The 13,204-nt window shown below is 41.8% G+C and overlaps 1 protein-coding gene across 1 annotated transcript; it reads left to right on the forward strand.

The window, feature by feature from the left end:
• Window positions 1-417: 417 nt before the first annotated feature.
• Window positions 418-11,274, forward strand: GAS2L3 (growth arrest specific 2 like 3). The gene is made up of 8 exons (XM_054386899.1): window positions 418-447; window positions 1,236-1,404; window positions 1,789-1,907; window positions 3,352-3,493; window positions 6,786-6,849; window positions 7,520-7,658; window positions 8,633-8,740; window positions 9,913-11,274. The coding sequence occupies exons 1-8, from the start codon at window positions 418-420 to the stop codon at window positions 11,272-11,274; spliced, it is 2,133 nt and encodes a 710-aa protein (XP_054242874.1).
• The last annotated feature ends 1,930 nt before the right edge of the window (window positions 11,275-13,204 follow it).

Raw genomic sequence — 13,204 nt, forward strand, 5'->3', positions numbered from 1 at the left:
GTGTGTTATGTCAACTCAGGATGCATATATGTCTATGCACACATGTAAAAGATTCAGTTGTGATAGCCTAGAAGAAAAGGATGAGTGCCAGCATTGTTAAACCCAGGAATGGTTAGAAGTATTCTCTTTGGCAAAGAGCTTCCCGAAGTTGTGCAAACCTTTGAGTGTTATTTATGCATATGAGCTTAGTTGCTGCTTTGTGCTGTAATAACTGCTGTTTTATTTAAGGGCAGAGAACTGAAGTTGACTGAATAGTGGATGAAAACCTCAGCGACTAAAATCCTTCCCACTCCATTCCTGTTTAAACTTGTTCTTATTTTTCCAAAACTGTGGGTTTTTCTTGGGATTTATAATGAAAGCAGGAGGGACATTATTAAAAATTCTCTTCTCTTTTCCCAGGGAGAGAAACTAATGTGAATGCAGGTGACCATGCAGAATGCAATTCAGGTAAATGCCTTTTGTAATGCTTGAATCCTGTATAAAAGTTTTTCTTCTAATGCAAAAATCTACCCTGAAGCAGAGGAAATGCTAGAATGTCCTAGAGACACTTTTGAAGTCAAAGGCTGAGATTATTTTAAAATTTGCTTGATGATTCAGAGATGTTTTTTGAAAAATACAAAGAAATGTATTTTATAAACACATACACTTCCTGAGCTGAAGGTAGTTAAGAATACCAGCAAGACTTTGTGAATTTCATACATGAAATCTCAGTTTGTCCTGTTCTTGAAATGTAAAGATAGCTTTGAGTTTGAAAACATACAGCCCTTAGGAGAAATGCTGAGGATTCATATTCAAGAAGTGTGTTATGTTCTTGCATGGGAATCTGTTTCCTTTTTTCATATCATCATCATTTTAAGGATTTAAGCACAAAATGCCTCTGAAATGTTTGATTAGTCAATCAGTAGCCTGTAGTAAATTAGGTGATAAACTCCAGATTTCATTATTTAAAATGGGTTGAAGTGAAAAAAAACAGCAAACAAATGAAAAAACCCCACCCTACATGTTATGCATGACTTTAACATTCAGGAAAGTATGTAATTTCTAAATCCAAAGAAGTCAAGGGAATGGATGCAGTAGTACTTCAGATGCAGGAGTTACTGCTGAGAGCAGTACCATTCACGGCTGCTGTTGTGTTGGTTGGGTGTATCTGGAATCGGCTCTTGAATAACAGATCCAGAGCTGTGGGTTTTCATCATTTGGCTGCAAGTGTTAGAGCCTGCTGAAATCTTCTGCAGGTGTGGTTTGGAGATGATCTTCCCTTAAGTCCTCGAAGTCCTCTGACTCCCAGACATGGGCCAGGTTTGGCGGACGTGTGCCTGTATGACCAGTGGATATCTGTGCGGCACGAAGCAACCTTGGAGCCCATGAAGGAAGATCTGTCAATCTGGCTGTCTGGCTTGCTGGGTGAGGTTAAAAATAAATCACTCTCTAATGAATTTCAAAGCCCTTTCCAATACTGCAGACAATGCTGACACTTAATATCTTTACTACTGTTATGATCTGGTGTGTTTGAGTACGAATGGCTCGGAGGATTGCATGCAAATGCATAGTTTAGGTTTGGATTTTATAAGCTGCCACCTTTTAGAGGGAGGATGATTAAGTGTTCTGATTTATATTCCTGAATCTTGTTAGTCTAATTAAAATGGAATTAAGTGGATAATTGATTATAGTTTACTTACACATGTCTAGTAATTTTCAGTCTGGAGTGCTGTTTGAGTTGCCTCTAAGGCCATCTGAAGCTTCTTCACCTTCTGTGGAATAACTCTTAATATTGACCTGTTTTTTTAGGAACAGAAGTCAAAGCAGAGCAACTGCTAGAAGAACTGGATAATGGGGTACTGCTCTGCCAATTGGTTGGTGTTCTTCAAAACACCATTAAAAAATGCTGTAGCTCAAATAATTTAAGGGTGAGTTACACTGTGATTTTTTTTTCATAAACTCTTTATTGTAAGTACTAGTAAAAGGAAAAGCAGGTTAGTGAGACTTACTTAAATAGAATTCTGTGTGCTATGTGTCCTGGCTGACTAACAACAGTGTGGCTTTATAGAATGGGTAAACTAGCCTCATGCAACAAATTACTGACTTGATTTATTAATTAAATCTTCAAGTCCTTACTGAATTTGCAGCTTGATTTCAGGAGGAATCTTGCCAGAGCAAGGGCCAATCCAAGTGTGGAGTTTGTTGCCCTGAAATCAGTGAGTTGGTAACTTGGTGATATGGTTTGTGCCAGAAACTGGTGGCTGAACTCTAGTGTATGGGTCAGCAAGAATATATCCCAAATGAGATGTACCTGGAGAAGGGGCTGCAGCATTTCTGAAATGCCAATCTTCAGTGGGTTGAAATGTCAGGCTCAAGCTGCTTCCAATCTGTTTGTACAATAAAAAAATACTGATCTGTCACTTTTTTTTTGACTATGAAACTGTGTAACCCTGGTTCAGGTAGCATATGTTCAGTGTATAAGGTGACTTCTGTAGCTACAGCAATGCCTCCATTTGTCAAGTAGTAGATCACCAGCTAATGTGCCTGGATTGATGGTGTTTCCCTTGGGAGCAGGAGGAACTGTTTCATTTTATCCAGACCTTTTTTTGTGTTTAACTTTATCCTGTTTTATCTAACAAAACAATAGCTTTAAATGATGGATATTGACCCAAAGGTAACAAAATTACTAATATTAAAATTATTATTAAATGGAGGGGGACAAGACAGCAATCTTAGGATGCCAAATGGTGTTCCTACAAGAGCCATATGAATGCTGCTGGCCTTAGAGAGGGCAAGATGCTCAACTTGTGTATCCTCAACTGTGGGGTTTTTTTTTAGTTTTGAAGATATCAATCTAAAAACAAATAAATACTGAATTGCTGTAAAGGAAACTGCTCCTTGCACCCTTGTCATTCCCTCTGCTTCCTAAGACAGACTCTAAAATGCTGTAAAATGTTGAAATCTAGCAGCTAAGTATAGTTTAGGTGATTTGGAGTTGTCTAGCTGTGCTCATTCTGCTGCTGTAAAAAGAGCTTGGGAAGGGGGTAATTATTATCCAGACCTGTGAAGCCACGAGTAAGAATTCTACCCCAGCATGTGGGGAAATGGGGAAGCAACTTTATGGGCAGCTTTGTGAGAGGCTGCTGAGCTAAGGATCATTCACTCAGTGACAGCTTACAGTGATAAGCTGGAATGCTGTCAAGATTAGCCTGGCTTTTTTAACAGAATCCATGGTGGGTTGAACACAAAGTAGTCACTAACCACTGTTTCTGTACTCTGAGTTTAGGGTTTATTTCCCTTTGCAAATGTGCTTCGGAATCTGTTGGCAATGTTGATGTGCACAATGTACTTTTTGTTTTCTTCCCCTGCCAGAATTTTCCTATGAGAAAAGTTCCATGTAAGAAGGATGCTCCATCAGGATCTTTTTTTGCCCGAGATAATACAGCCAACTTTCTTAACTGGTGTAGGGCCATTGGAGTTGATGAGACTTATCTCTTTGAATCTGAAGGTTTAGGTAAATCTGTGTTTTTCTAAGACTTGCTTTGATCTTTGTGTAGATAACTACTTGGTGGGGGAGATCTCTTTGTTATGACTGTGCCTGTCTCATGTAAGCTATTAATGCTTTTATTTATTTTAAGGCAGCGTGCAAGTGAAAACCTTGAAAAATCAGGTTGGTGACTGCTCTAACTTGCATGTTGCTTTTCCAAACTTCTCCAAGGTGCTGTGTGGGATGAGGGGAGTGACAGCTGTGCAGCAAACTCACATGCTTCCCTTCAGTAAAAGGCCCACTGAGAAGCAGAGAGGAGAAGAGCGTGGGTTTGCTTTCCCTGTGCGGGAAGACCACAAGGGCCATGGAGTCAACTCACAATAAGATCCTTTATTTGGTATTGGAGCTCAGTCTTGGTGCAAGAAAGCCCTCAGAATAATGACATGACAGCTATATTTGGTAACTACAGCAGGGTGTTGTGCCTGAAGTGGCAATGGTCTGTTGGTGATTAACATTTACTTCAGGACCTACTTGACACAGCTCTAAACCGTTTGTGTTTTCCCGTTTCACAACATAGTTACAAATCTTGCCAACTGTGCCTGTGCCTGCCTCAGTGCACAGCCTGCCCCTTACGTCAAACAGCGTCCAGACTGATACTTCCAGATGGAATACATTTTTGGTTTTGACTGCTAATTAAGGGGAACTGAGCTTTCATCACATGGTAAATAATGAAATGCTCTTCTACTAGTCTCTTATGTCAGTAAAAATTAATTCACATAAACCTTTCTGTGACAAGCCATATACTGCTGTGGTGTTTGCAGGGTTTTTTGTTAGATAAAAGGCAAAAGATCTTCCTACCAGCAGAATATTAATATTTTTTTTAAAGTACCTTTGTTTCTAGTAATCAAATGAATTTGTCCCAATATTTACCAGGTTTTTCTGGAAGAGTTTGTGCACCCCAATGTTATTTAAATGGGAGGGCACTCTTTTCATGAACTGCTTTTCTTTCAAGCTCTCCTCCCTGCTAGCTGAATTGCCCATGCTTTCTCTGCTGGATAAGTCATCTTTTGAAATAGTTGATTGAGATAACATCCTCACCTGTGTCTGTCTCATTCTGATTTAACTAGTGATTGTATCTTTTTTGTTTGTTTTCAGAGCCATGCAAAATAGATGAGTAAACTGATCTATAAGAACATTAGTTTTAATATTTTTTTTTTTCAGTTCAACTGGTATGAATTGTATTGCTTAAGCATCTTAGTTCCTGTAAGTGGATGGCTAACTAGAACCTGTTCAGCCTCCCTGAGATAAGCAGACAGGATTTCCTAATGCTGTGGCTTTCCCTCATAGCCAAGAAGTGTTTTGAAGTCTGGCTGTAACTCTTGACACAAACTTTCTTTATGGCATAAATGTCTTCTGTGAACTCTTTTGGCAGTCAAAATGAGCAGCCGAGCAGCCTTCTTCATTAAACATTCTTTCCCCTGATGTTCTCCACCAAAATTCCAAGCCATTCTTTATCAACCTAATAGGGGAAAGACAATTTGACAATTCTTTTTCCCAGGGGATATATATAGCAGCACCTACTGAAAAGCTTGAATGGCTGTGAAGGACATAAACAAGTGGCTGCTGAGACAGCAGAAAGGGAGAGCAGACATCATGAGATGCCCTTTGACATCACACAAAAACAAATGCTAGGGGTATATGTGGATTTTTCTCTTCTGGATTTAGGCAAATTATACCTTCTGTCACAGCTGACACAAAATTTAAATTACCTCTAGTACTTTTTGGATCAATTTTCTATTCTAGGTTTACCTTGCAAAGTAGACTTACAGACTGGAGTAGATGATGTAAACAAGAACATCTGACTTCAGTCAGCTTATGCTTTAGGAAACACTTCAGCCTTATTTAAAACAAAGTCATTTTAAATATCAAATTGAACATCAGAAAGAGGTGAGATTTCATCTGTAAAGACAGAGCTGGCTCATTAGGTTTCAGAGTGAAATTCCAGTTTCTGCTGCATACTGCGATGGCACAGTGTGAAGAAAGTCAGACTTCTTCATGTAAATGTCACATCACAGGAAAACTGCAGCTACAGCTTTTCCCATTTTCCTACTTGATGTTGGTGGAGGAAAGAACTGTGCCATGTGATGTGAGCTGAGGGGAACTGAATGACCTTCTTCCCAGCCTTTGGTTTCTGAGTTGTTAGGCAGTATTCCTAGCTGGCTGAAAAAGCAGCACCAGGATGGTTTGTTTTCTAAAGCATTCTCACAACTCTTCTTAGAGCATGTTAAAAGCATCCCAATTTTGAGGCTTTTATAGGCTTTTATTACTTGTGTGTTAGATTTTGAACTCTCTTCTTTCCCTCTTTATGGCCTTGTTTCTTTTTCCTTTTTTGCACACATAAAGATGGTCGTTTCAGAAACCAAAGAAAGAGAAACCAAAGCAGGCATTGTTTTCCTTCTGCCTCTTCCATTCTTCAGTGCAGCAGTAGAAATAATTGAACGTTTTAATTTCAAAGTTGTTGAGAAAACCTAGAGGACCTGCCACAATCACCTTCACACCATTTGACTATTACTCCACTCTTTCATCTCGTTCTTCAGCTCTCCTGAACATCATTTAGTGTTCCTACACAGTCAAGTGCATACAGCTGCTAGAATTGCTCTGAACTGAGGGGTGCAAAGCAGACTCTGCATTGGGCACTAGTTGGGTTAATGTGGGCACAGTCCTTGAGAAGCAAAGCCTAGTGCAAAACTGTGCTGCTAACCTATCTGAAATAGTGTTGCTTTTTATTGTGATCACAGCCAGGTTCTGATGTTCGATCTGAGTATTTATCTTTTCTTATGGTCAGGGGTTTTGACCATCCTTTTCAGCTACAGCCTCAGAAAGATACTAAATTCTGAAGAAAACCTCTTGGTGGATGGAGCAGGACATGAAGGATGATAGGAAGGGGTGAAATGTGAATATAGCATGGGGTAGGGGGGCTCTCAGATCTCTGTCTTTTTCTGTTCTCTTCAAGAAGGAACAGCTTAAAACCAAATAAAGGCTATATTTCTTAGGAGAGAGAGAGAAGTTTGATTTCAAGAGTGCTAGGATGACTTTAAACACTTTATGGAACAGAGCTGGAATATCCTGCTGGAAAATCAGAGCTGGAAACCATAGAGTGCTTTATCCATGATGATGTAAATGGGTAGAATATCTGTGGGTAGAATGATGGCAAAGTTATAGTCACCTATTCCTTATCTTCCCTTCTCTGTATCTAATTGCACAGGCCTCTTCACAGTAAATATGAGCTGTAACTCCCTTTATTTATCTCTCTTTTTAGTTTTGCACAAGAATCCAAGACAAGTTTATCTTTGCCTGTTGGAAATCGGACGCATTGTATCCAGGTATGTGATCCACACCTGCTTAGAAAAATGAAGTTGAGGAAGCAGAAGTAGAAGCAAAGACAAAGTAAAGACAGTCTACAGTCATTAAGTGCAATGCAGTAGAGTATTAATTCCACACAGAAAGTAATGAGTAGCTTTTCTAGGCCCACTGTGCTATATAAATATTTGAAAACATACTCTTCAGACTCTTTGCATGGAGAGGAGATGATCCACACTGCTTTGTACAGCTGAATGTTTAAATGCTACCTTGAACCTGCAGATATGTGTGGACATCTTGGAAGAACTCACTGAACAAGTAATACAGTCTGAAGGTCTTTAGTTTTTTTTTAAGCTTTTTGGCAGGTATCTCGATCCTTCTCTAAATTTAGACTTTGTAATTTATTTCTAGTGCAGTGCTGGAAACTTTTAAGATAATTTATCTTAATTGGAGGTGACCTAAATAGTGTGGTTTTAGCAGTGTTTTTTCTTGCCTTCTCTGGTAGCTCCAAGACCATGTCCAGAGAGCGCTTTTATTGGAAACTCAGGGCTGCTGCTTCTCTTTGGATTATCAAGGCAGTTATTCCTCTGACTGATTTGGTCAAGCCACTCAGAGTTTTGTATGTTTATTATCATCAGTTTATTTTTGTTTTCTTTGGTAAATTAGCAATTAAACTCTACTTTTATATTTGAGTTATGGAGTTGAACCTCCTGTACTAATCAAGCTAGAGAAGGAAATTGAGCTAGAAGAAACACTGCTGATGACCTCTGGGCCACCATCACCTGTTAGCACACCAAAGTCATGTTGCCACCACGGGGAGCTACATGAGGCAGTAAGTAATCCTTATTTATTAGGATACATGCTTTAAATCAAACTCTAAGGTGATCTGGCTCAGTAAGCACAGGCTCGTTTTCATTTAATATTTGTGAGCCTCCTTAAATAGAAAACAGAAGGGCAAGCTGGACATGAGCAGACAGTGTGCAAAGCTGGACGTGAGCAGGCAGTGTGAGCTTGCAGCCCAGAAGGCCAATCACATCCTGGGCTGCATCAAAAGATGTGTTGCCAGCAGAGCCAGAGGGGTGATCTGCCACTTGGCTCTGGGGAGACCTCACCTGGAGTACTGTGTACAGGTCTGGAGCCCTCAGTATACGAAGGACATGGACCTGATGGAGAGGTCCAGAGGAGGGCCATGAAAATGATCAGGAGGTTGGAGCAGCTCTGCTACAAGGACAGGCTGAGGGAGCTGGGGGTGTTCAGCCTGCAGAAGAGAAGGCTCTAGGGAGACCTGATAGCAACGTTCCAGTAACTGAAGTGGGCTACAGGAAGGATGGGGAGAGGCTGTTTACAAGGGCCTGTGGTGACAGGACAAGGGGCAATGGCTTCAAATTAGAGAAGGACAGATTTAGATTGGATATCAGGAAGAAGCTCTTCACTATGAGGGTGGTGGAACACCGGAACAGCTTGCCCAGGGAGACAGCTGGGGCTCGGAACTGACGCTTCTGTGCACCAGTGTTATGGACAAATCTGAAAAAGGAAAGTAGAAATAACTTAAAATTAAAGAAGTAATGAAAATGGTATTGAAGCAACTTGAAATATTTGTCTGTACTAGAGTTTGTTCTTTTAATCTTTCAGTCTACATTTTAAAGGTCTCCGTAGCTGAGATTTTTCTTGTGAGGAAATAGAGTTCTACTGTTTTCTTAGATGCTGGGATGAATATATCAGTCTCTTGTTTTAAATATCTCAGTAAACTGTTAAATACATGGTTCTGTCCAAATGCTAACAAATGCTTCCAATTTTAACAACTAGGTTAAACATATAGCAGAAGATCCTCCCTGCAGTTGTTCCCATCGATTTTCGATCGAATACTTAGCAGAGGGACGTTATAGGCTGGGAGATAAAATACTTTTCATACGAGTAAGTAGTTCCAATTTATATTCATAATGGGGAGAGAAATGCTTTTAAGTGGAATACCTCATTTCTGTGATATTGTTTTAGCACTCCAGAATGATTTGGGCTTGGACACTATGTCCCTATTCAAAGTAGGTGTGGCTAGTTAGAGTCACAGGTTGCAGATTCACAGATCGTATCTGGTTGGAAAGGACCCTCAAGGGTCATCTTGTCCAACACCCCTGCAGTGAGCAGGGACTCCTCCAACTAGATCAGACTGCCCACGGCCACATCAGGTCTGACCTTGATAGGGCCTCAACCACATCCCTGGGCAGCCTATTCACGTATTTTCCACTCTCATTGTGCAGAACTTCCTCCTTATGTACCACCTAAATCTACCCTGCTGCAGTTTGCAACCATTGCCCCTTGTCCTATCACCACCAGCCCTTCTGAACAGTCCTTGCCCAGCCTTCCTGTAGATCCCCTTCAGATATTGAAATGTAGTTAACAAGGTCTCTCTGGAGCCTTCTCTTCTCCAGGCTGAACATCCTCAGTTCTTTCAGCCTGGGTTCATAGGAGAGGTCCTCCAGCCCTCTGATCATCTTTGTGGCCCTCCTCTGGACCTGCTCCAATAGGTCCTATGCCCCTTTTGTGTTGGGGGTCCCACAGCTGGTATCTTGCAACCATTGGTTTTACAAACACACCAAAATAAGTAAGCTAATACTTTCCTGTTTTCGTTTCTAAAGTTTCAGGCACAACTTGCAATATAAATAAAGATAATGCTTGGGGTTTATAGTTGGCAGGGTAGTTGAGCACGCTCTTCAGCCAGGCATAAGAGTTTGTGTTATGAGGACATCCATAATTTGAACAAAACCTGAATGCTGAACTCCATATACTAAAAAAAATATGCTGACAGAATGGTTAAAATGTCTTTGATATGTATATATTTTCATTATTTCCCCACACATAATGACTATCTCTGCAGGATAAACTATCTAATGAAAGAAGTGGGAAGCATAAACTGTTATTTATCATGTAAGTTCTCTTTTTTTTAAATGTTTCTCAGAAAGAAAAGTGATTCTGTTTCCAGCCAATAGCAATAGATGTTAATGGAAGATGAAGGCATAATGCTGCATAAAACAAAACAGAAATTTCTCTTGTCCTTCTCCTCCTCCCACCCCCTTCTCCCCCATTCTCAGATGCTACATGGCAAGCATGTGATGGTGCGTGTTGGTGGAGGCTGGGACACCCTGCAAGGCTTTCTCCTTAAATACGATCCCTGCCGAGTGCTTCAGTTTGCAACACTGGAACAAAAAATCCTGGCCTTTCAGAAAGGAGTCACCAGTGACAGTGTCCCCAGCTCCTCAGCTAGAGTTCAGGAGCCTCCTGTTATGAATCCTATGTCAGCTGTCAGTAGGTATCAGAAGCAATCAGCAAAACCCACTACTCCTGTTTCAGCTTCTGGGGCCGGTGCCAAGAAGGCTTTATCCAAACGTCCTCAGTCCCCTGCCCTGGCATCACCAAAAGTGCCAGCACTCCCATCCTCCACAGCCAAGGCACTGACCTTCAGGTCCAGGTTAAATGGAGGCATGCAGTCTCCTTTCAAAACATTGGGTGGCACCTCAAAGAAACTGGAGTCTCCTGCACACAGCTCACCAGCTTCTGCTCCTGCCAGCAAAAGCTCTTCCTCTGCAGGCACGAGAGCAGCTCTTGTCCACTCCGAAACACTGCGCAAACGGATTCGCTCGCCTGATGCTCCCAAAGAGAAGTTTGCCCTGCCTCAGGGTTCCCCAGCACCAGCACTACACCTTGCCCTGCCAAAAAAGCAGCCATCAGACTTGGCTGGGGCAGCTGAAACACTGGCTTCAAAGCAGAAGCGTGTCCCTGCTAAATGCAAACCTGTATCTGTTGCCAAAGCCAAAGCGAGTCCTGTTGCTCCGAGGGCTGCTCAGCACCCTGCCACAAATCTGCGTGCTGTTGCCAAGCTTGCACATTCTCAGCAGCTCCTTGCAAAACCTCCTTCTGAAAGAGCTATTCAGACCTCAGGAACTGCATCTCGGCAGCCTCAGAAAGCTTCACAAACGGCTCCTTACCTGGCAAGGACCACGAAAAACGCTTCAGTCCTGAAACACTCAGCTTCTGCACCTTCCCTTGCGCTTAGCAAAGCATCAAAGTCACCACCTACACTGGTAACTGCAGGCAAAAAAGTATCAGCAGCTGTCAGTAAGCAGCCAAATGTCAGTAAACTCCCTCAGGTTGGACCTACTCCATGCAGAGCTCCTGAGCGCACTCCCTTATCTGTTGTGCGACTTCCTCAGGCTTCAGCCAAAGCGGCAGTGACCAAAAGCCCAGCACAGCCTTCTGCAAAAGCTCAGCCTTCAACCAAAAACTTGCAAGCCAATGCAGGCTTGGCCCCAGCAGCTAAGAAGCCTCTGCCTAAGGGAAAATCAGCAGCAGTGTGTAACAAAGGAATGCCTGAGGTGTCAAAAGGTCCTCTTAAAAAGAACAAGCAAGATGATCACTATTTCGTTATGACAGGGAGTAAAAAACCCAGAAAGTAAACTTATTTGTTAGTTTTGTTGACATGAGCCTCTTGTATCTGCTACCCTGAGGACAAGGCAGGGAAAAAAAAAAAGTTAACACTACACTTACCATGAAATTTTAGGTATAACCTACATTTTGCTGCATCACTTACAGTACAAACTGTATTTTGTGGTTTAGAAAGTTTTATTTGGATATTTTTAGAATTGAGCTTGCTGCTGTGTAGTGCCATGGAACAAACTATCCCTGTTTGCTGCTAGCCTGACCTGCTATGGGGGAGGCAGGAGAGAGGAAAAGGGAGCTGGGGCTGCTGCTTTTGCTGCTGATCGTTTTCAAGGGTGCGAAGCCTGCCCAGGAAACATCTACCTAGGGCAGAGCCTGAGTGATTCTGGTAGTTCTGGCACACCTGCATTGAGGCCCCTGGCAAGAAACAGAGCTGTGCACAAGCTGTAAAATTTCTAATACCTCAAACAAAGCTATGGCTTTTAATTCACCAGTGTCCCAGAATCCAAGTTTGGGTCACCTGTATGTATTATGTATAAAGAGAAAGAAATCTCTAGTCATGTTTTGATTTGACAGCTGCCATAACCAGCGTTCACTGTGCCCCCCACATGCCTTAGAGTGGCTTCAGCTCACTTGGAAGTGGAACTTTCCTGGTTTCTATTAAGTAGAATAGGGAAAATTATGACCTCACTCATGGTGCCTTAACCTCTCAAATTCATGACAGGTCTGTTCAGTGAGCAATGTCGCTTTTAAAACCCTGGGCAGACAATTTTCCTTAGTTCATGTGCAAATCTGAGAGCCCAAACTTTCTCAGAAAGTTCTTGCTGCATGAAGCAAAGGTCCTGAGTTGCTAGGAGTTCACTGTTCCCTAAGAAGGAGCCCCAAAGCAGTTCCTGCTCCAGGGATGGAGCCCCAGACCAGCTCCTGCTCCAGCAATGCAGAGCTGCAAGTACTGATCTGCACTGGCAGAGTCTTACTGCTCTGCAGGAGTGGCCTTTACATGTAAAACTGAGTCACTAAATACTTAGTGCTACAAGTTAATTTTTGTGGGCAGTCTTAGTGTGCAGTGGCCTTTTTTTGGTTTTATTTATGGAGACCTCCTTGCTGGCTCTCCTCTGTTGCTTTCTGGAGGTAAGGAGTAATTCGCTGGAGAGGTACTGAGGGACTGCATTTACCTTCAAATCTCAAAAAGCTCTGCAGTGTTTATGCCCAATTACTGAAGGTCTTCAGTGGGTTAAACATCTGTGGTGCTCTAAACCTTTACCCTTAACAAAAGCAACTTTCTTGGTCAATCAATAAAAATTACTGTCTTTGGGAGTAGGGTTTTTTTTGGCTTATTTGGGGCTTAACTACAAGTCATTCCTACAAACATTGAGGAGCTCTCAGGGTCTGTGAAGAGTCACTGCTGACTTCCACAGACAATTACTTTTGCTCTCTGTTCCCAGGATATTTACTTATGGGTGGGAGAAGAGATGCATGGAAACTGCAGTTTCTGATGTTACCTATTTAATTTTATTTTTTTTTCCTCTGGAAGTAGAGTAAGCAAGCATCACAGACTGAGTCCTCAGGTGCAGTGGCAAAGTCACTGAGCTGCCTTTCTGAGCGCACCTTGTTAGCTTTTTTTGTTGTATTTATGATTCTATTTATGCATATCTACTGTACAATACTGCTTACAACCTGCTGGGAGTAAACAGTAAACATGAGTATCCAAACTGTAGGGAGAAAAAGAGATCAGTTTTAATAATGTGGACAAAAAGTCCCACAGCCTTGTGGGCCTTAGGCTTACTTGTTTTATATACACACTGGTCAAAGCTTCTAATGTCTTTAAGAACAGCATTGACTGTAATGGACTGCATGACATGCAGCTGCCTATGCTGAAAGCATTTTACAGTAAATGACTTGCTGCTGATTTCAGGCTTCCAAATAGTGAGTTACAACATGATCTGT

Source organism: Indicator indicator, chromosome 14 (assembly GCF_027791375.1).
Source record: "Indicator indicator isolate 239-I01 chromosome 14, UM_Iind_1.1, whole genome shotgun sequence".
NCBI lineage: Eukaryota > Metazoa > Chordata > Aves > Piciformes > Indicatoridae > Indicator > Indicator indicator.